The sequence below is a fragment of the Cololabis saira genome, chromosome 23 (assembly GCF_033807715.1).
Source record: "Cololabis saira isolate AMF1-May2022 chromosome 23, fColSai1.1, whole genome shotgun sequence".
Taxonomy (NCBI): domain Eukaryota; kingdom Metazoa; phylum Chordata; class Actinopteri; order Beloniformes; family Belonidae; genus Cololabis; species Cololabis saira.
In genome coordinates, this window is record NC_084609.1 from 18,309,329 (window position 1) to 18,331,509 (window position 22,181).

Below are 22,181 nucleotides of genomic sequence, written 5' to 3' on the forward strand. Positions count from 1 at the left end.
ACCAGGAGACAAATTACTTTTCCCACTAAAAACACCGGCGTGATAGCCAAAGTTCTCCAACTCGGTTAAAGTATCGAGAGTGTAAGTCAAAACTTGAAATAAATGTGAAATTGGGTCATTTCTGAGAAACTTTTGTTTCGGTCCGTCTTGGCCGTCTGTCCTGTAACACAGCCAGCTGCATGGACGGACAGCACGGGGCCAGTCTGACAGCTGCGTGATGTGTAAACTCATCTGATAGGGCTTCACTTCCTGCAGAATACATTTAAAATTAAGTTGTTTTTATTTTTGTTGCAGATTTAAAGTGGGCAGTATCTTTATATCCTCTCAATTACTGCAATTCACTCACACTTTCAACTCAATTAGGGGGAAACACTTTTCTATTCTATTGTAAGACTGAGAAGTAAATCTTAATTGGGAACCTGAAAGAAAATAAGTACAATTTAACTGTAAATTTAAATTTTCAGTGGTAGCAGCATTTTAAATGTGGGGTGTAATGGTGGAAGACAGCTCCTGGTCCGTCTCAGTTCTTCTGTCCATTCATTACTACTCAGACAATGTGGCCACCTGCCCCAGGGCCCCGGACCTGCAGGGGCCCCGGACCTGCAGGGGCCCCATAAGCTCCAGGTTTACCGCGCGTCAGCTGGGTTTTGGTAACAGACCGTTAACTAAATCCCATTCCCTGGCCTGAGAGCAATTGTTACGAGCATGGCAGCCCTGACAAGCTTGTTTTCACATTCACGCCGAGGTTCATGGTGCAGAGTTGGATTACTTCTTCTTTATGTTTGCTTGATTGTTTTAGCCGTTAAAAAATATCTAAGAAAACACGTAGCATGTAAAAACCACAAGAAACGTGTGAGTCCTGATCGTTGGTGTTTGCAAGCCCAAAGACGAGTCGAGGGTTAATTTCAGTGATATTTACGTTATTTATCTATATGTGGCTCTGTGATGGACTGGTGACCTGGTGACCCCCCCCCCCCATCCCACCTGAAGAGAGCTGGGACAGGCTCCAGCTTATCCCCGGGACGCTGAAAGGGAACAAACCGCTATAGATGATGAACAGATGGAATACAAACAAATGATATGACAGTTGGAGGAAGAACAACAAATATATTCAACATTACCCTGATTCCACTAGTTTTTACTTCATGAAGATGGTTGGGTTTTACGACGGAGTATTAGGGCCAAACAAAAAAACAAGACAAAAACAAAGGGAAATGACATAGAAATTACGAGAATAAAGTCTAATGTAATGAGAATAAAGTCGTAAAATTACGAAAAATAAAGTCATAAAATTACGAGAATAAAGTCGTAAAATTACGAGAATAAAGTCATAATATTACGAGAATAAAGTCGTAATATATTATAAATATATAAATATAACTTCACAAGATGCTCAATATTCTTCATTTTAACACAGGGAGAAGAAGCTCTTCCTGTTAGTTCTCATAAATTATATTCTCATAATATTACGACTTTATTCTCGCAACATTACGACTTTATTCTCGTAATGTTACGACTTTATTCTCATAATATTACGACTTTATTCTATTACGACTTTATTCTCGCAACATTACGACTTTATTCTCGTAATTTTACGACTTTATTCTCGTAATATTATGACTTTATTCTCGTAATTTTACGACTTTATTCTCGTAATATTACGACTTTATTCTATTACGACTTTATTCTCGCAACATTACGACTTTATTCTCGTAATTTTACTACTTTATTCTCATTATATTATGACTTTATTCTCGTAATTTCCCATTTTTTTTGTCTTAGTTTGGCCCTAATACTCCGTCGTTGGGTTTAGTAATCACAACTAATTGGAAAGAAAACCTAATCTGTCTTAACATAGACTCATATCTACCGCACAAAGCATAATAAACACAGCATTTCAGTATTGTATAGCAGTTTATTTATTTCCCGCATCTTTTTAAATAGCTTTGATCAATTATTTATACATTTTACATAACTCTTGAATTAGTTTTTTTTGTTGTTTTTTTTTTACTTTTATTAGATGGTACCTGAACCCAAAGAGGAAAACTGGATAAACTCTGACAGATAAAAAAATACAGTAGGTGACTTTGTAGGTATACAGTACAAAATTATAACAGTTTGAATAAACCATGTTTCTTTAGAGTTGATGGAAGTTGTGATATTTACAGTGAAGTGTTGACGTCAACCCTCTGAGGGATGCTTCAAGGACAGACCAACCCACAGCGGCGGCTGCGCCTCTCTCCTGAACTCTGGTGTCTCTCGCACAATAAATGAGACACAAAGAGGTCAGCGTCGACAAACAAACATTTCTCTCACTGCAGGATGATTGCTCCGGCTGCATTTGCCGTGTTGCGTCTCGGAGCTACAACTTGTCAAACTGTTGAAGTCCCCGTGGGATTTAACTCGTCAAAGGGCTCGGGACATCGAGAGGAGCGTTTATCCATAATTACTTTCTGTCCATTCTTGTCTGGGTAAATCTGTTTCTTGAAATATCCCTGAGCCGCAGCTTTACTGAAATAGCTTTCAGGACATGTTGATGGCTGCTGCCATAATGGCTCCATCATCTCATTTGCTATATGCACTTCTCTGGAAAAGCGCCGCAGATGACACAATAGATGCCAATTATTGGCATCGCCTTTAAGCTTGAAGATGGTTAACTCGCCCTGTTTTGATCAAACACAAAGCTCTTCTACATTCACAAACGTTAGTCCTGCTGAAATGAATTAAATAAAAAAGGCATGACAGTAATAGGGGGTTTTGCCATTTTTTTCTGCAAAGTCTGTCCATCATTAGAAGTCAACAAGGCAAAAATGGACAAAACCAATCCTTGGTGTCCACTAATTGGGAGTTCAAACAAACAAACCACACATTAGCATGCACACACAGTCTATTAGTCGGCACTCTGCATATATCAGACTCCAATCTACTGCAAAAAATAGTCCAGAGATGGACATGATATGTAGACATCTACTATTCTGTCCTCAGTAAGGCATGCCGTTACTCAAAACTTTCCATGAGTTTCGGGGTCTTTGTTACAGCCTTTATGCAATAGCTCATGGAGTTTGTTACCATGACGATGACACTGCAATCCTCCATCACTGAAAATTTAAAAAAAGGACTTAGAAAAGTTAGCGTGTGAATGTCTCCAGCTACCTACGAAGCAAGATGAGGGTGAGGAACTCACACTTGTTATATAATCACAGCACAGAGTTCACAACGGCTTGAATAATAAGATTTACAGCTTGTCAAATTAGGTAATTGCAAAACCTGCTCTTATCATGCTGGAGGGGCAATAAATGCAAGTAAAATTCAAGAACAAAGATGTGTAACTTCACAAATTAAAACAGCTCTGAAACAAGAGAATGGCTTCTTTTGGATGCTAAACTGAAGCAGGAAAAGCTGCTGATAGTTGCATCTACTTTACATTTTTTCACCCTTCCTCATCAGCTGTACTGAAAGTGAGAGCATGAAAAAAAATGCTTCATTTGATGCAACATTAGTACACAACACTAAGAGCAGGTGAGTCATTACCATCTTAATCATTTCCCAGTAAATTACAGACTCTTAAATACCATTAAGAGGGCTTAACATAGCCACATTTTCCTCTTCATTGGGTACTGATACTGGTGAGTTATTGTGCAAGAGGAATCACATAAAGCCAGTTTGAAATACTGTTTCATTTGACTTTTGCACGTGAGAAATGCTCAACCTCATCTTTGGTTTGAAAAAAAAAAAAAAGAGTATTTACTCATATTTTTCTTTTAAAGCACATTTGCAAAATTCATCCAGGATTTTTCATGTTATCCTAATGGCAAAAAAGTAAGAAAAAAATTCACTCTGGAGTCTGAATTGTACCTATTTCTGCATCCTATACCCTTCTGTGTGACAAAGCAAACCCATCTGGCACCTGATGGCAACAGCTCGTGCATAATATGCAATTACTGTTACTGACCTATGATGGGGAAAAAAACAGTACATTCATCTAACTATTTGTTGTCCTACGCTACCTTTGGTTCACATGAGACATCTTTAATTTGTTAAAATGTTTAAAAAATAATTATGATGACAAAGATTAGTGGCACCTTTACACTCTGGAATCTAAAGTGCTGAGTGTTTCTTACAAAATAATACACAGCTGTACATGAGCAAGAGCGTCTTTCACACTATTTACTTCCTCTTTGCTCTATGCTTTGTCGCCACCTGGTGGTCAAACTACCGACACTGCATTTGAATCGTAGAGTCAGACTTAAAGGCCTCGACATTTCATCCGTCTATATACATTTTAGAGTTACTTCAGTGACCTATTAAAACTACTTTAAACTGTCTTCTCGTGTAGGTGAGGGTTCTTTCATAGCTAAGAATAAGAGCATAATTTATTTCCCACTCAAATCAATACAAAAGTCTAAACTTGTGTTGGAAAAAAATAGAATTGACCCGATGCTGAGTTATTACTGACATCAGTTATGACCAGGAGACACCTGAACTGGCGCATTTATGCATTTTATCAAATTTATACGCCGCATAGTGTTCAAAAGCTACCTTGAGATCTGAGGACACCAGAGTAAGGCAGTCAGATATGGCTATGGTTGTAGGACAGGTGTCTGTGCATGCTCATGCATTTTTTTTATGTATTTATTTCTTTTTTTTTTCTTGTGTGAACACACAAGTCAAAGTCCTGAAATAGTCTCATCATGTACAGCACTCAAAGTCCATCTGGAGCAGCTGAGTAAAGCTGCTAGTTTCTTTTTTTCCCATTTTAAATAAGTTTCTCCTCCTTTCCTTGGCGTTTTGGTGGAAATCCTCACACACCTGTCTGAGTTCGATCAACACGTTAAATGTTATTATGCAATTACAGGTCAACATCAAATGGAGTCAGTCCAGGTGGACGCTGAGCAGAGAAGATGCAAGACGATGCACGTTTGTTGTTTTTTTTTTTTGCAAACTGGAGGTGTCCCTCCAGCGCGATGCTGCAATCCATTTATACAGTTTGTGGAGACATTTCTCAGGATTTTCAGGTACAGAATCAGTACCGTGGGGCCGTCTGGATGCCCGTCTGGAGTCAGACGTAGATGCCCTCTGGGTTGAGGCTGGAGGACACGGTGCTCTGCAGAGCGCGGAGGTCGCTGGGCAGGAGCCGGGAGGAGCCGAGTCGCCTCAGAGAGCCTAACTCCATCTCTGCTGGTCAAAACACAAGTTCAGTAAAGAGTCGGGAGCGTTGCCACAAAGTCACCCTGCTTCAGGGACATCAACTTCCCACCTCACGTGCCGTTTCAGAACAAAACCACAAGGTGGCACTGTGTTCACATGCATGTTCCAACGACACACGAGCCAACGTGAGGTAATGAGCTATGAAATTGAACTTTTAAACGAGCTGCTGATATGTACAAGTCAGAAACGCTGTTATATCTACTTGTAAGCCTGATTGTGATCGTACCATTGTTCTCTCCTGTGGGTTGAGCAGGCAGCACAGTGACCTTGGTGCCAGTCTGCTGAATGAACTGCTGCAGGTTGACCTGTCGCAGCTCCTTCGTCAGCTGCTCCAGCGCCTGCTCCTTCTCCTGTGACGGAAAACACACCATGACAACTAAATGAGGCCTGCGCCACGGCTGATAGAAGGAGTGGGAATTCAACAATACACCCAACGACCTTGCAAAGACTCAGAGCTACATTTAGTGCAATGATTCCACTGAAAGTTTTCTGCTTCATGAACATGGATGACTTTTACATTTGCAGATCTCTCATTCTGTCATCTTTAAGCGAGGGGGAATTAATGCAGAAGGGGTCGCGTTCTGAGGAAGATCACTCAAATCAGAACCTGGCTGAGACCGCTATGCAAAACAGTTATTTTCCAAGATGGTTACGCAACTTCAGGGAAGGGATTGCGTACACTAATCACCCAAAGAATGCTGTTAATACCCTCCCTTCCGCCTCTCATTACCTCACGCATCCATTTCCAGACTATAATGGACCTTGCCTGAACGCAGAAGTTCAGATCATATTAGGATGCAGAGTACCAAGTATCCACTTGCACATTTACATCCCTGCAAGCTGAAGATAAAACTCTGCCGCCCACAACTTAAGGAAAAAGGTTTTAATGGTTCTTGTAGCTTGCAATGTCAGACTTTTCACACACAACTGCAGCACTAAACTTTATATATTATCTGCATCTCTCTAAGCTATTTGGAATGCCAGATTTTATCCAAAATGCCACTATTGTGCAGTAAATTCTAGACAATTTCATTGGCTGCGGTGTTGTATATAAAAAAATAATTAAAAAAACTTCAAAGTGTACACCATAAAATGTGAGCTGACCTGTAATCTCTTGCCTGACTGGCACAGTGAGCGCTCCAACGCCCTGCAGCTGCTCTCCAGCCGCGCTGTGAGTTGGCTTTGCATGTCCAGCTCCGCCTTAACTTTCTCCAGCTGGACCTGCACCTGAAATAGGGAGAAAATTGGAGGGAAAGCAAACACAACTGAAGCAGCTACTTTTGATTTGTGTCTTCTTTTAAAGCTCCTGATGTGTGCCTTTAACTATAATAGCTTTAAGATTAATGCAGCATTTTCTTATGACGGCAAGGATGTGGGCCTGCAGGAGTCTGCTTGAGATCAACGTTTCCATTCTTGACTACTGAACACATTCCACTCGCTTGCTTGCTGCCGTATGATTGGAAAGTGCAGATAAAGTGAGTTGTACCTCCTCCTCCTTGACCTTCTGATTGAGTTCGGCCTCCTGCTGCAGTCGCTCCTGCTCCAGGCCTGTTTCCATGCCCTAAATAATGCAGCATCCATGAAAAATCACTCTGTTAATAACAATAATAATCTATTTCTGCTTTACTTGCATTTGAAGATGAGGAGGCACAGCCAGGTTACACCAGTCTAATAAAATCCCAGCATTCACGCCGATTGTAAACAGTTTTACCTGAATGCGTGCCAGGTACTCTGAAAGCTTGGCCTCGCAGTCACGCACGCGTCCCTGCAGCTCTGCTAGCTGCTGCCGCAGCTGCCGCTCGCTCTCCTGCTCGATCTGCAGCTCGTTCTGCCAGAATTCCTCCTCCTCCACCTCAGCATCGTTCCTCCTCGCTTGCTGCTCCAAAAGCAGCAGCTCATCCTCCAAGTTTCCTTCCTGCTAAGTGCAAAATAATTGGAGATGTTGGATTGATGCAAGAGTTGAAAGTGCAGATGATGCTTTCTGCAGCGCGGACAGCTGCGGCCGGACTCACTTCAGTGGCCTCGCCAGCGGCTTCCTCCCAGTCTCGCAGCTCGTCCTCGCAGCCCAGCAGACGGCTCTCCAGGGCCTGGAGTTTGTCTCTCTGCAGCTGCACCAGCCGGCTCAGCTCTCTGGCCGGACTCCCAGGTACAGATGCCGTTCCACCGCCTCCGAGTCTGCTCAGGCTCAGACTCACCCCGCGCTGCTGGGGCTGTTTGGCTGCGGGCAGGGATGGAGGGGCAGGTGGGGGATGAACGAATGAAAATTGAAATGTTAAACTGTAAAAATGAAGTAAGGAAGAAAAATGGTTGAAAGTAAGAAAGAATATGCTGCAAACTACCTTCGGTGTCTCTGCTTTTTCCAAATATTTCCCGCAGACCCCTGGCCCCCCCGGTGAAGGTCAGAGACTTGCGTTTGGGCTCCTTGCGTTTGAGCGAGCGGTCCGTCCCTGGTGGGCGGAGCTTGGCCAGAGGTGGGAGGCTCTGGCGGTAGAGCCCCCGTTCTGGGACGCGAGCCAGTCCCTCAGAGGTCGGCCGCTCGCTGACCGACGGGCCGGTCCGTTGGAGGATGAGCTGCACGTCGCTGGCATACTGACCCCACTTGTTGAGGGACACCACGGGGTTTTCGTGCGGCGCCAAGTGGCGCTCCGTCTCCCGCCATTTCTCGATCAAAGTGTATCTGCCGGTGCGTCCTGGGACAAAACAAAAACCTTTCACCACTAGCCATCAACCCAAATATATAAAGGCTGAGATGAAAAAGATAATTCCAAACCCGATTTATACACATCAAAACCGCATCCGGGATCATTTTCCTTTAGGATTGATATTTATTGCATCCACTAAGGCAGTGGTTCCCAACCTTTTTTCCATGGAGCCCCCCCTACTTGTGTCTAAGACCAGCCGGGCCCCCGACCCGTACATACTAGCAGCAAAAGAGTAAAGTTATTCGTTACAAACCTTTAATTGAAAAAATTAACATTAATTATTTTTTTTGGTTTACTCTGTACTTTGTTTTTCTCACCTTCCTTTTGTGTCACCAATGTATAAAATACACACAAAAAATAATTGCAAGGACATAAAAATATTTCTGAAAAATGTCTCTTTTAATATAAGAGCAAATTTTGTTTACATTTTTCCTTTAACAACCTGTCGGAGTAGTAGTATGATTAAATGTTGAATAATGATATAATAATATGTTTTTAAGTTTTTATCCTGATAAATAACTTAGTATTTTAAAATGACCAAAATATATTTCTAAGTGGGTTTATACAGACTTGGATTACTGTATTCCATTAGGTGTGTTATTGTGATTTTTTTATGTATTTAACATGTGCAAATATAATTTTTACAACTGCATATCCTCAAAGCAGACAAAGTTTCGCGCCCCCCCCAGAGATCTCTGGCGCCCCCCCCAGGGGGGGCACGGACCCCAGGTTGGGAGACACTCCACTAAGGGAAACTTGCTGCTGAAGTAATCCCAGATCATGATACTACCACCACTGGGATTAACAGCTGCTGCAGACTTTTGGAGTTTGAGTGCCTCACCTTTGGATCGCTCTGGACATTTTGTCCTCGTCTTAATGTCATCTTTGTCTTCATGCTCCGGTGCAAACGACAGCTAAACTTAACAAAGTTGACTTATATGATGTGGAAGTTGGATGTGACCACCCAAACCAAATCCCCCTCCTGGGAACATTTCTACACTTCCATCATCTTCCTTGATGGTACAGTTGTTTGAGTCCCAAGGCCTTTGTAAATGTATAAATAAATTCCTCGCTTATGTCTGCACAGATTTCCCTCAAAAGATGTGAACTAACATTTAACTCTTTTATGATTATTCAGAGAAACCACCAGCTGGTCTGCAAAAGTTAGAAAACATGTTGGAGCTTCCTGCAACGGTAAATGAATAATCTCAGTAGTTGCAAGGACATCTGAACATTTTTGATACATAAAAGAAGATAAAACTGGATAAATTAAGACACGTCTTTGAATTTATGATTACGTGCTATGAAATTCTGCAGAAATTCTGCTGAAGATAAATATTACAGTCAAAGAAATTCTTAAAAGGACATTAATGACCTCCATGTCCGTGACAGTATGTAAAAACCCAGCTTCCACTCTGATATGAGATGTAACTCTAAATAAACTTTGATATGCAAAGCAACGAAGGCGGATGAAAGCTATTCCCCTGAATTCTTTCAGAACTTTTCCTCTGGCAGATTCAAAGCACTCCAGCAGCCGTGTCGGCTGAAAGAGCTTTACTGTGGGAAAATTCAACCCAACAAGCAGCGATTGTGTCGCCCAAAAGGTTCAATGGTTCATGGTTTTTGTTTTTTTGTGTGTGCATCTGTGCGCTCCTGCATTCTTGTCTGTACACATATAGATAAGAGCGCAACGCGGCCCGATTCACCCCCATCTCACGCGGTAAGGATGCTTGTAAAGAGAGGCGCATTCATCACTACAGCTATTTACATTAAAGTGCCCTGCTCGAACAAAAGGCGCAGCGGACACAAAGGACAGTGGACGCTGTAATTCTCGCTGAGCTGTCACTCTGAAAGACACACATGTTTCAACTCTGTCCATCTACGGGGTTATGGAAAACTCCAGCAATAAATCTGTCCTTCAAAATAACAACCGTGTCTCAATTTGAAGGAAACATTGTCCTGAATTCACAAAGGCTTGTGTGCACCAAAACAGTTCCCCCAAACGTATTTGTCTGCAGCTCACACAGAACATGTCAATAAACCAAAGACTGCAATATGACTCACTGATTTCATGCAGCCTATTATGGTGAAAATCTTTGTGCCCTCGAGTCACTTTTCATTTTTATGCTATTTATCAAATCCAGTCAGTGTCCCAGCCATGCTAATACTGGACAGAGTACCCCCGAGGGGGCTGGTCTTACACAAAACACTATCTACAGTGGTGTTTTTGCTCATCACATTTGCAGTAGTGCTTCATATCGTACCGACTTTTTCACACACTAGTGTAACGAGAGTTAAAATTGTTTTTCCTTTATGTCCTAATGAGTATCTGTGAACTCACCGATGGCTTGAGCCAAAGCAATGACCACTTCCTGGCATGTGGTGAACTCTGTGACTCCGCACACAATGCGCTGCACTCCGTCCACCCACACTTTCAGCTCCATGGCCTTCATTCAGAGGCCTTTATTCCTCCATGCCACAAGGGGGAGCTGTTCTAGTTTCCATCCTTAAAGACAAAAAAAGAGAGACTTGTTAGAGATGCTGAATAAAACTAGCCAATGATAACTATAAAGTGCTAATGTGATACATGTTAAAGGGGATTATAGTGGATCTGTTATTTTAAATCTACTCCATCTACTCCATTAGAAATACCACATTTGTTTTATTGTTTATTTTACTACCAAAGAGCGAAATTACCAGAGTCAAATTCCTTGTTGGACAATGTTCGAACCTGGCCAATAAAGCTGATTCTGATTCTGATGTAGCAATACCACTTCTAACCACAGACCTCATAGGTCTGCTGTGCTAATGAGCGGGGACGGTCCCCTTGTGTCCGACACAAGTCTTCATCACTTCTCCCCCCATGTGGTTAGAGATGAGATTTCTACATAAGGTGGTTTTAAACAGTGCTTTTACTTAAACTGACTTTTTAAATCCAGCCAAAACTTTTAATCCACATTTTTATGTACATATGTCGTCTGTCCTTTATTTCAATTAATATACGGATAACACTCCCTACTAGTTTAACTTATGGAAATATATTTCACTATGGGACCACCTTTTTGTGGAATAAGCATAAGGAACCATACAAAATTAAAGCTATAAAACAATCATTTTAAAAGGCTTTATTTGCACAATTGAATTGACAATCTCTTGAAAGGATCTGAACATGACATTTAGGACAAAGTTTTTCCGACTTTCTTTGATGACGAACATTAGCACAAAAGTTAAAATTCTTCCACACACTCGAGGCGAGCAGGCCTCCTGAAGCTCTGCCCATGATGGATCTAATTAATTAATGCACCCACCACAGCTACAGAAATCAAGAGGCTGATGGCTGGCTCTAATCAATAACCTCTGTCTATTTAATGTATTAAACTCCGTGATTGAACTCGCTGCAGCTTCCATGCACAACACCCCCGGGGCACGAGGAGATGGACATCAAGCTGGGCAACAAACAGATTTTTAAAACAGCTTGCTTGAGTAATTTCGTGCTTCTTTTTTGGGTTTAAATGCTTTAATGCAAAACTATTTTCCCCTAGTCTTCATTACTGTAGCACCTCTCAGTACCTTTTTTCCTAATTGGCTTGAGAAGCAAACATCCATACCGGTGTGCTCAGCTCTCCAGAAGCGGTTCCATGTAATGTTGCTGATAAACTGTCGCAAGTGCACCCCAGCGGTGCAGCAATTGTGACCGTGCAGTAGAAATTTTCCAATATATGTTTCATTTGCCTGTGTTCGCTGCTGGAAAACGTACGTGCTCGCAGAACGAGGGCCATTTTCAAAGCGCTGACACAAGCACCTCGGCGGTGAGGCAGTCATTACGAACCTGGCAACGTCTCAAAAGCAGCCGGGGCAACAGAGCAGCGAATGAGCAGGTGCCTAATGCACAGTTTGGCAACCCTGGTGGGTGGCTGTGCTCCCTGTCTCCTGAATGGTCCATCAGCCCAGCTCGGATCCTTCTCTTCCATATCGCTTGATGTGGAATGAAGTCACCTTCCATCTTCATCACAGCTGGAATGGGACTCCCATCCCTCCTGCAGTTTTAACTACCAGCACCCCTCAATGTTCATCCCTACTGAGACCATGTTATGTTGCACACTCATCTGCACTGAAGGCATCTGGTGGAGGCTAAGACCTGTGTTTTGCTCCAAGGCAGAATGATTCAAATTCAGATGCCTGTTACGGTCCAATAAATGAGTCGATTTGCATGAAAGGAGCTCAGTGGGAATCTGGGATGGAGGCGCAGACTCTCATGGTTACAAATCACTTTGCAGAGTTTTTTGCCTCATTCATTCACTCTCTCTAATCATTGATGGAGCTGTCTTGCGCGGCGCTGTCCATGCCATCGGGAGCCACTTCGGGTTCAGTGGCTTTCCCAAGGACACTTTGGCATGTGGAGGAGCTGAGAGACTGAACCGCCAACTCTGCAATTAATGCAAAGGCTGCTCCACCACCTGAGCCACAGCCGTCCGAGGTGGAGGCTCGGAGGGGCAGATGGATAAACTAATCAAAGCAGGTGGTTCATGTATAAAGATCAGGGCAGGAGACATGCTGTGATTGCTTAAGTGTTATCTCATCAGCAAGAAGACAACCTTCAAGAATTAACTGATGGAAACAGCTCACAAAGAGGTCTGTGACATGGTTTTATAAACAGATGTGCAGGTTTTACTCTAAATTTTCACAGCTGTCCTATGATGTAACTGAACACTTGTTATGATGAGTGATGCTAAAAAAAGAAAATCAAAACACAAACTCGCAAATGTGGTTTCTGCCTCTGTCTCTCACACACATTCATGCAGCTGCCCGTGGACACTGAGGACATCTAGTCTGTGTGAGGATTCATCGTGAAGTCATTCACTGCTCCATAATTACAATTAACTATCCAAACTGCAAAATGAGCAACAGTAAATTAACATCCTGATCAAGACGGCGTTCATAGCGAGACAGTTCACTTTCTAGTGAGACTTTAATCAGCAATGTTCATAAATTAAGGTGAAGGGGGGAGGCATTAAGCTGCGAGCATTGACGATCATGTACATCCTCAGCTTAATGACTGGCAGAGGCAGTTTTCAGGACTTACACTTATCTCCTTCCCCAAGCAAGAGCTTGTAATGAATTTAAAAGATGATCCCTACATTCAGAAACCGGCTGAAGCCAATTAATGCAACCTGAGGTGGAAAGGAAACAGTTATATTTACTATGGATTTATTATGATCAAGTAGTTTTATTTTCTCTCTGTTTGTGCGTGTACTTGTACTTTTTAAAGTAGTTTTCCAAATCTGTTGTAGCTCAAGTAGTGTAAGTCAGACTAGAAGAACAAAAAGTACGATTTCTTAGTTTTTTAAGCGGCTTCGCTCATTTCTAATGTTGCTTGGTAGCAGCAACCTGGCAGCTGCTTATTAAAGCCACCCTATGTAGAAATATCACATCTGACCACATGGGGGTAGAGACTCACAGAGTTCATGTGTCACACTCCTCACATGAGACACAGCAAAGTGCACCACTAGTGGAACAAAGTGGTACTACAAGAAGTGCCGGGCCATCCCCATTGATCAGCACACTGAACTTCACAAATGCACTGAGGTGACTACGGCGCAACTAAACTACTCACACACATGCAGAAAATGAAAAATGACTTTGGGGCAGTTGCCCACTGCAGTGACCACTACAAGACCAAACTAACTACACCCCCAGCCATCACACCAACATGCAACGTACGGACTAATTCATCATTATTAGTCATTAGTGATGCACCGATTGTTCGGTAACCGAAATTGTTCGGCCGAAAATGGCAAAAAAAACACTTTCGGTGTTCGGTGGAATAAGTGCGAAAAAAAACAATTAATAACGGCGCTGTTATAAAGGTGCAATTTAAATAAATGATTTTTGGCCAACCAAAAAGTAACCACATAAGAATTTTACCTAACATTCACCAGGAGGTGGAACCAAAACAACATAATGCTGGGAAATTAAAAAATGTTCAGTTTTTTATGTTAAATAAATATTTTCTACCTTGTAATTTTGTAAAAGATTTTTTTCTTTGAAAAGCATGCCTAAATCAAATTTATTTGATTTATGCAATGGTGAAAAAATTGGCAAAATAAATGAAAAACTGCGAAGAACCATGTTCGGTATTCGGCCAAGTGTTTATTATTATTTTCAGTTTCGGTTTCGGCCACAAATTTTCATTTCGGTGCATCACTATTAGTCATCTAATGTCAGATAAAATCATTAGTTGTTGTTTTTTGGGTGTTTTCTTTTTAACATTGCTGTATTACTACTGCATAGTTACATGATGAGTGGTCCTTCCTCCATAGCTCCTGACTCACAAGCTGACATATGCTAATAGCTGTTTGCTTTCATCAGAAGCAGCACCCGAGCAGGCAGCTGTGCACCAGCAGATGTCCAGGTGTTTTACTCTCTCAGGCTTATAGACTCTATAGCTTTGATCCTTGATGGTAAGACTGCCTGAATAATTTTAGATACTCTCCGTGGTTGACTGCAACAGGAATCAGTGTTGAACCTATGAGGTCATAAGAGGCCCTGACCTGGAAACGATGAGGTCAGGGCATAATGCTATGAACAGAGTTCTTCAGCCAACTAGTGAAGTCTGTTTCCTTGAGGAAATGAGCTTCGATTTTCATTACGCTGCTGGTAAGTTGCAGCACTCCAATCACTATGGTGACCATTGCTATGCCTCAGCCACCTCTCCTGCTCGCTCACTCTCTGCAGCATTTACCAACTCTGCTCGGAATTTTCATCATACCATTTCCACTTTCTCACTGCTTATGTCTCCGGTCTAAATTAAAGTTCCTTTGATGCTGCAGTGTGCAAATAAATAAACCACACAAGCGAGCGCGCATACACAAATTAAAATGCAGAAAACATGGGTTTCTGTTTGCGGGTGCTTCATTGTAAATGTGTGCTTCCATATTTAGAGCAGCTCAGCGAGCCGAGTCCACACAGTTAGTCAGAACCTGTAGGGACGGTGCCATGATTGTTGGAATTTCCTTTTGCATTAGTCAACGTTTAATAAACTGCCAGAGCCAGAGCTCCACATTCCAACATCCCATAGTAATCCATTCACTCGTGATCCGCTTCTGTGATTCAGACACACCCACACAAACACACTCTTATACATAAAACAAGGAAAATGTGATGTTGCTGTCTCTACATGCCGACTCAAGTGGAATCATCCTACAATCAATTCTTAAAAATTTAAACACTAATTGTTAGTCTGTTTTTAATACCAAAATCAGTATTTGATGGCTTACTCTAAACCTTTATAGAAAGACTTTGATGTAGTGGCATGAATTGTACCACTTTCAAGATACGCTATGGGTTTTTCCATTTCCTTCAGTGTGTTGCATAGACTTTTACTTTATTTGATTTTCAGACCAGACCTCCTTCAAGTTAAAAACATATATCTGCGTCAGAAGTGACTATCAAATCACAAACTTAGTGCATCCCAACTTGAGTCTGAAAATGTCTCTGCTCGAAAGAGGCCCAGCTTCACCATCTTTTTTCCAGCCAAGCTCCCATCATGCAGCATCATATATCCATAAGCTGTCACATCAGTTATACAAGATGGAAAGACCAAAAAAAGAGAGCAGTGGAGTTAAGTAGCTGACTCTTCCCCCTAAAACCTTCTATCATGACGAGTGCTTTGAAACATGTTGGGGAAAAAAGCAAGCTGTTGTAATGTACTCTGGGATTTTGATTAAATGTATATAGTATAATTTGTCTCTTTTGAAGATACAGGAGTTAATAAAAGAAGATTTTCGATTCTGAAATGATATGCATTACTTAAGCATGTAAAACTATTATTCTAGACCGCAACTACTAAACTACTGCATATCTTTACCACCTTAAAATTTAGGTTTCAAAGTTCTCCTGACGTTTCATTTCTGTGTCGCCACTGACACAGAACATCCTTTTGTCCTACTACTACGTAGACTTTGTGGTCCAGTCCGGTACACAGTTATGGCAGCACGTAACACAACAACAACAACAACAACAACACCTTCACTAGCCAAAAGTTAACCAACTTACTTTTCTCTTACTTTTCTCTTTACAACAAAGTCAACAAAAACTTTTCGATCATGATTTCTGTTACCTCCAGTTTCCATTATTATATTTTACTAACGTGCTGAACGAGTACGAGCAAAGAACTAAAGTGCAATAAGAAAAATATAAAGATGTAATGTTTTACAGTATTTCTTTATGGCTGCAATAACATAAAAAAGTGCTGTAGGGAACAAAGGCTGTAGCCATTAGTCCAAATCCCTGCTGTCAGACTACTTTTGTTGCAGCCGTTTGGTTTCAGACATGAAGAATATTGTGCTGTCTGGGCTGCAGACCACGGAGCTAATCTTAGTTGTGACTTCAGTCTGCCTCCCCTGAAGTTTCATTCTCAGGATGCCACAGGAAGGCAGAGTCAGGGAGGAGACGCAGTGTGACAGCTCAGGGCTCCTTATTACACTTTCCTCAGACACAGAGTGGGACTCTCGAGAGAAATGAGAAAGAAAATGCCACTCAAAGCTTTAATATCCCATAAAGTAGCAGGAAAAAGAAGAAAATAAGTCTCACGATTGAAATACAGAAAATAAAAGAAATTAATTTCACATTGAGTTCAAATCCCTGCTTCAAAATGTCACAAACAAACTGAACACTTTATTTGCTGCCATGTTCAGCTTATTTAATTGCTTAATTAAAGTTTAGAAAACTCATTGATTACTTGTGAGTGCCTCAAAGTGGCTATTTCTCTGGCTGACAGCCAACAACAAACACAATACCGTCGCGATCATAGTCCTCATTCTGGCTGCAAAACACGAAACATAATGAGTAGATGTGACTTTTCCCAAGTCGCAGCACCAACGAGCAGCTTAACACAATGATGCAATCAGAGGCCAACTTTTAAAGGAGGCCATAGCAGCAGAAATTCTGTGTGTGTGTGTGTGTGTGTGTGTGTGTGTGTGTGTGTGTGTGTGTGTGTGTGTGTGTGTGTGTGTGTGTGTGTGTGTGTGTTTGGGGGGGGTCAGGCAGTGAAACGAGTGGCGCACAAAGAAAAGAGCATGCCGTAATGTGTGTGCGAGCCCACATGGCTAGTGGCATGACTGGATGCAAACAATCCCTCACCATGGCAACGCAGCCCTGCTTTTGTCCGAGCTTTAAACACAGTTGACTGGGCTGATTGGAGGGCACGGTCTAGGCAAGGAGACCAAACAATCGTCAACAATTAAGGAGCAACCCATGCTTTCCTGTTGCTTCCTCTTTGTCTCGTGTGAATGTGAGCGACGAGAAGACATAGAGGTGTGCACCGCTTTCTAAATTCAGGATTAAGAAGGGGGAACTGTTTAAATTTAAAAACCTTGCTGGAGATAGGCACAACTAGAACGCTATATACCAGCATCTATAGTAAAGTTCTCATTCATATCATGCTAATTAACTTCCATACGTTTTTGAGGTTTTTGAGGTTACTTCAAAGTGATGGGCTAAAATTCAACCAACTGGTTATGTGTTCTTACAAGGACATCTAATAAAAATAATCTAGAACCAAAAACATGGAAATATTCTTCATGTCAAGGGTAAAAGCACTTCTATCTGTCTGAATGTCTGTTTTTTTAGACTTAGGTTTCTACTTGGCACTTTAATACTTTGCCAAACTGACTCAAATTAGTTGTGAAATTTTGAATCCTGCCTGCAAGAACTTGTCTTTAATCTCAGATTTGACCTAAACTCAGATAAACTTGCCACATTCTGTCGATAAACTTAAATAAAGTTATTTCAAAATCTGAGCACATGTAATTCTGTAAGAAATGTCAAAGATAAGTGATACCAGAGCTTAAAGGTCATTTGTTTTATGATTTTAATAGTATTTTGTTTTCCCTGATCAGGAAACAAAACCAAACAAACTAATGCCAGTATGATAGCATCTCTGTGAGGTTGAACTTTCACATGAACTGGTCCTTTGTGCTCAGCTGCTTTCAGGTGCTTTATCCTTCACTGCCTGTAAGTACTGGAAATACTGGCATTCTGACCTCCTTGATAAAAGGTTAGAGGATCAAAACACATGAGTCACAAATTCTATTATTTACCCCATTAAACTCCTATCCCATAGCAACAGTGTTGCTACAGGCAACCGCTGCATCCAGGTAGTGGTGCTTAACCAAAATATGGTTCCTTACATGCATCTGTACATAAGATTGTTGTGTCTCGTTTTACAAAGCTTTTTCGCATGATGTAAAAGTCAAAACATGAAAATAAGAATATTTTGAGTTTTTGGGAAGCTTATTTTGTCACTTAGATTTGGTGTAGCAATCCAATTCTAGCTGCTATGCTAAGGGTAGAAACTGCTTTGTCAAACAGTTATTACACTCTATTCCCAAAGTGCTGATGTATGATTTAAGGTTATTAAACATTTTTTTAAAGAGTTGCAAATCGACAATAGACATTATAAATGCCCTTTGAAATAGAAGATATAAAAGTTTTTTTTTTAAATATTATTATGAATTTGATTCCAGCTTCACAAGTTGTATGTGAATTAATGTGCCACACTCTTGAAAGTTGAATGTTTTTTCTTGATTGACATGAGTCCTGCTCCCCAACGGCCCTCCTTAACCCACACCACCATTTCTTCTTCTTTTTTTTTTAAATTGATGTCAGGTGCGAACTGTAGGCAGTTCAGTAGACTCTCACTACGTAGAAGTGTTGTCTGTTGTCACAGAACAGGCAGAATGTTGTTGGCATTGTCTTGCTGAAGTAAGCAATGCCTTCCCTAAGAAAAATGAATAAAGGGATAAAATAAAGATTCAAAATGTTATTTATTTTTTATTTTTCTACATTAGATGCACCTGATGTGAGAGTTTACTGTGTTATATTCATGAATTCATTCCTGAACCATCACATATAACAACCCAAGCTCTCTGAACGTTTTACAGGTAATAATGTCTCATGTTTTGATATGTGTTGGAAAATCTAATGTTATAGATAAATATAGATAATCATTATTACTATTATTATGATTATTTGAGGCATAGCTTATTTTTTACCCAGGTCAGACACGCAAGCCTGGCAAAAACACAACTAATATTATCCCATAACTAAAATTGGCTACCCATAGATTAGATAGATAGATAGATAGATAGATAGATAGATAGATAGATAGATAGATAGATAGATAGATAGATAGATAGATAGATAGATAGATAGATAGATAGATAGATAGATAGATAGATAGATAGATAGATAGATAGATAGATAGATAGATAGATAGATAGATAGATAGATAGATAGATAGATAGATATTTCTTCAACACTGGGGCAGACAGCTCTCTTAAACCACGTGTGTAAACCTCGTAGTGACGTCAAAGGAAAAGTCAAAGGATTACTGAAGTTAGGAGGACTAATCCCCTGGGGACTGTGGCTCTGTGAACTAAATTTTATGCCGTTCTGTCTTATTGTTATTGACATGCTGCTAAATGACTGACTTTGTCATCTCTGCAGCAATGCCACTACAGCAAGGCCAAAATAGCAAATGAAAATGCTGATGTCAGCAGATATTTCAAATACAAGAAGGAAATTAAATTATGTGTTGACCCTTGTCCTTTGACAAGATGTCACTCTCCTTGATGGAGTGTCCCAGGAACTGAATGGCCCTCATTTATACAGTAATACACCCATGACTTTGTGCTTTGGAGTTGGCACCCAGCCTGCTTATTATGCAGTAGTATCCTATTCATCCGCCCAGCTTCATGCCATTACACCGATACTGCTCTGGCATCTATTCCCACTAAGAAATAAATAAAATACTCACAGTCCAATAAGTTATACCTTTTATTGAGTTTAAAAACTTCACCCAGTCTCTACCACTGGCTCTGTTTTTATCACACATTGTGAGTTGCAGCTTGGCTCTTTTGTAAACTACTTCTACGTCAACTTTAACAGCTGCAGAGTGGCGTGGCTGCCGGTTTAGAAAAAGTCTGAATAACCCGGGTGAAAAGCTTCAGGAAGTAATCAGGCTGGAAAGCACTACATTCAGGTACTGTCAGTCATCTATTCTGCAGAACACAATGCAAGACTTCTCCGTGCAGAAGCAAGTACGCACATGTAACATTTGCTAGACGATCTGATTCAAGTTATTGGAAGCGTGCAGTAGAGGGCTAGGTGGGGTTTTCTCATAATGTCCTCATTGCTGATCAAAAAAAAAAAAATACTGTGTTAAAAGAGATTAAACTGACACCTTGCAGCCTTAAAAATTAAAACTAGCCAGGTTGTTGGAGACAATAAGCCTGTAAGACTGGCAGCTTATCTGACCACATGGAGGCGGGGGGGGTGTCCCCTGAAAAATACACTGCACTGGATTTACTACCTTAAGTCTGTTAAGAGTTTTCCACTGCAGCAGCACAAGCCTGACCCGACAGATAAATGTGTACACGAAATGATGTGGATACCTGATAAAAAATTAACTGTGAAGCAAAATGTTGTATTTAGGGAGCTTGTATTTATTCAGCTTTTGGCCTAAGAACCTCAATGCGGGAGATTTTAGGGAGAGAAGGTGTCTCAACCTTAAAAATACAACCTGCTTCTTATCTATTTGATGAGAGAACTGGAAAAAAAGACTTTTCATCTAGTATTTTTGTCTGAAAACCAGAGAGTAAGTGTTGCTTTTGCAAGTCTTGTGATTGTAAACAGTGCAAAGTTTCAAAAGCCAAAAACTAGCAGGTGAATTGGCAAATTGATTTCCCATCTTGAAGGATCTTCGTTTGCAAGAAACAAACAAGCAGTCTTTAACTTTCTACTGGTACCATGTGAAAACAAGACAGAAACATTACATAGAATCAGGACAAACGCATAGCCTCAGATGACCCATGCGTGCAGTAATGTAGATCAGGTAACAGAAGTTCATTAGTGCTGGATTAAGATGTCCTGTGCACAACCTTCAGCTGTGTTTTTGAGCAGCGGAGTACTCCAACTGTTATAGTTATGAATGAGTTTACCCATCCCTCTATCAGATGCATTTGTGGAGACTTTCCAGCCTGTGTTGTAGCTGTAGGCTCAGTTAAAGCAACTCTTGATTAAAGTCACTGCTGAGTGAGCGCTTACAGCCCCAACTCTATTAGGAGATTCATCATTGCAGGGCTCAGCAGATCCACTCACACACTGACCACTTACTCACACTGACACTGTGCACTCACTTCCTGCTGGCTCATGGCTCTGGTATGCTCTGTCCTGAACACAAACTAAAAGTGTGCCGCCTCCGTACTACAGATTTATAATATTTGTTGGGGTATTATTGCTCAGATGTGAGGATAACACAAGGAGATCATTAATAAATCTGCTAAAAGTTATACAACAGCTGATTAGTTATATCAGCTCATCTATTACAACCATGCATGACTAAAGCCTTAACTGTGAAATGAACCTTTACTGCAGTAGAGATCATGCCAAAGTGCCTGCAGCCACGTCTAAACAGAAAGAGCTATATGCGTAATTGATTGACGCATTGAAGTTACACAGTGTTCACATCTGCAGAGCTCCACCACATACCTCTTTTCAGCCGCAGCTCAGCATTCGTGGGAGCATCTAGAACTCTCCTGGTGTGTGTCTGGCTCGGATGAAACCCTGGTCCTGTGCGGGGTGTGTAATCCGTGCAGAGGTGACGGGGAGCGGGTCCGCGCTGCGCCGCGGCCGGGTGGATGGAAACACGCGTCCCGCTGCAGCTCATCGGACATCCGACGGGAGGTTGCACACATCCACACATCCGCCGATCTGCCCGGGAGCCTGCAGTTCTGCCTCTGCCCATCGGTGGCGGGGACCTCTCTTGGAAATTACGTCGAAAACAGAAGTGGGACACCGCAAGGCATTATGGACCAATTAAAGCTGCAATGCCCTGGCAACGCACGTGGACCGAGAGACGCACAAGATATATGCGGAGGACATGCGGCACTACACGTGTTTACATCACACCAACCCCAACACGCCTACATCTCACACCTTAAATTATGCTGGATCTGTTTCCCTCTAATATATATATATATATATATATATATATATATATATATATATATATATATATATATATATATATATATATATATATATATATATATAGGCCTATATATATATATATATATATATATATATATATATATATATATATATATATATATATATATATATATATATATATATATATATATACATACACATTATAAACATTAAGCTACTTTAAGATATTTCACAAGCATGTTTTTTTATTTTATTTGA

At 41.1% G+C, this 22,181-nt stretch overlaps 1 protein-coding gene across 2 annotated transcripts; it reads right to left on the reverse strand.

Moving 5' to 3' along the window:
- Positions 1–1,907: 1,907 nt before the first annotated feature.
- On the reverse strand, positions 1,908–21,819 carry rassf8b (Ras association domain family member 8b). 2 transcript variants are annotated; one of them, XM_061714599.1, is made up of 9 exons: positions 21,462–21,819; positions 10,252–10,416; positions 7,548–7,898; positions 7,221–7,426; positions 6,920–7,123; positions 6,695–6,769; positions 6,313–6,435; positions 5,435–5,558; positions 1,908–5,175 (listed from the first exon to the last, which is right to left on the reverse strand). In XM_061714599.1, the coding sequence occupies exons 2-9, from the start codon at positions 10,361–10,363 to the stop codon at positions 5,060–5,062; spliced, it is 1,311 nt and encodes a 436-aa protein (XP_061570583.1). In that variant the 5' UTR covers positions 10,364–10,416; positions 21,462–21,819; the 3' UTR covers positions 1,908–5,059. The 2 variants fall into 2 exon arrangements, with proteins under 2 accessions (XP_061570583.1, XP_061570582.1); XM_061714598.1 differs by having other exon boundaries at positions 6,920–7,126.
- Between the last annotated feature and the right edge of the window lie 362 nt (positions 21,820–22,181).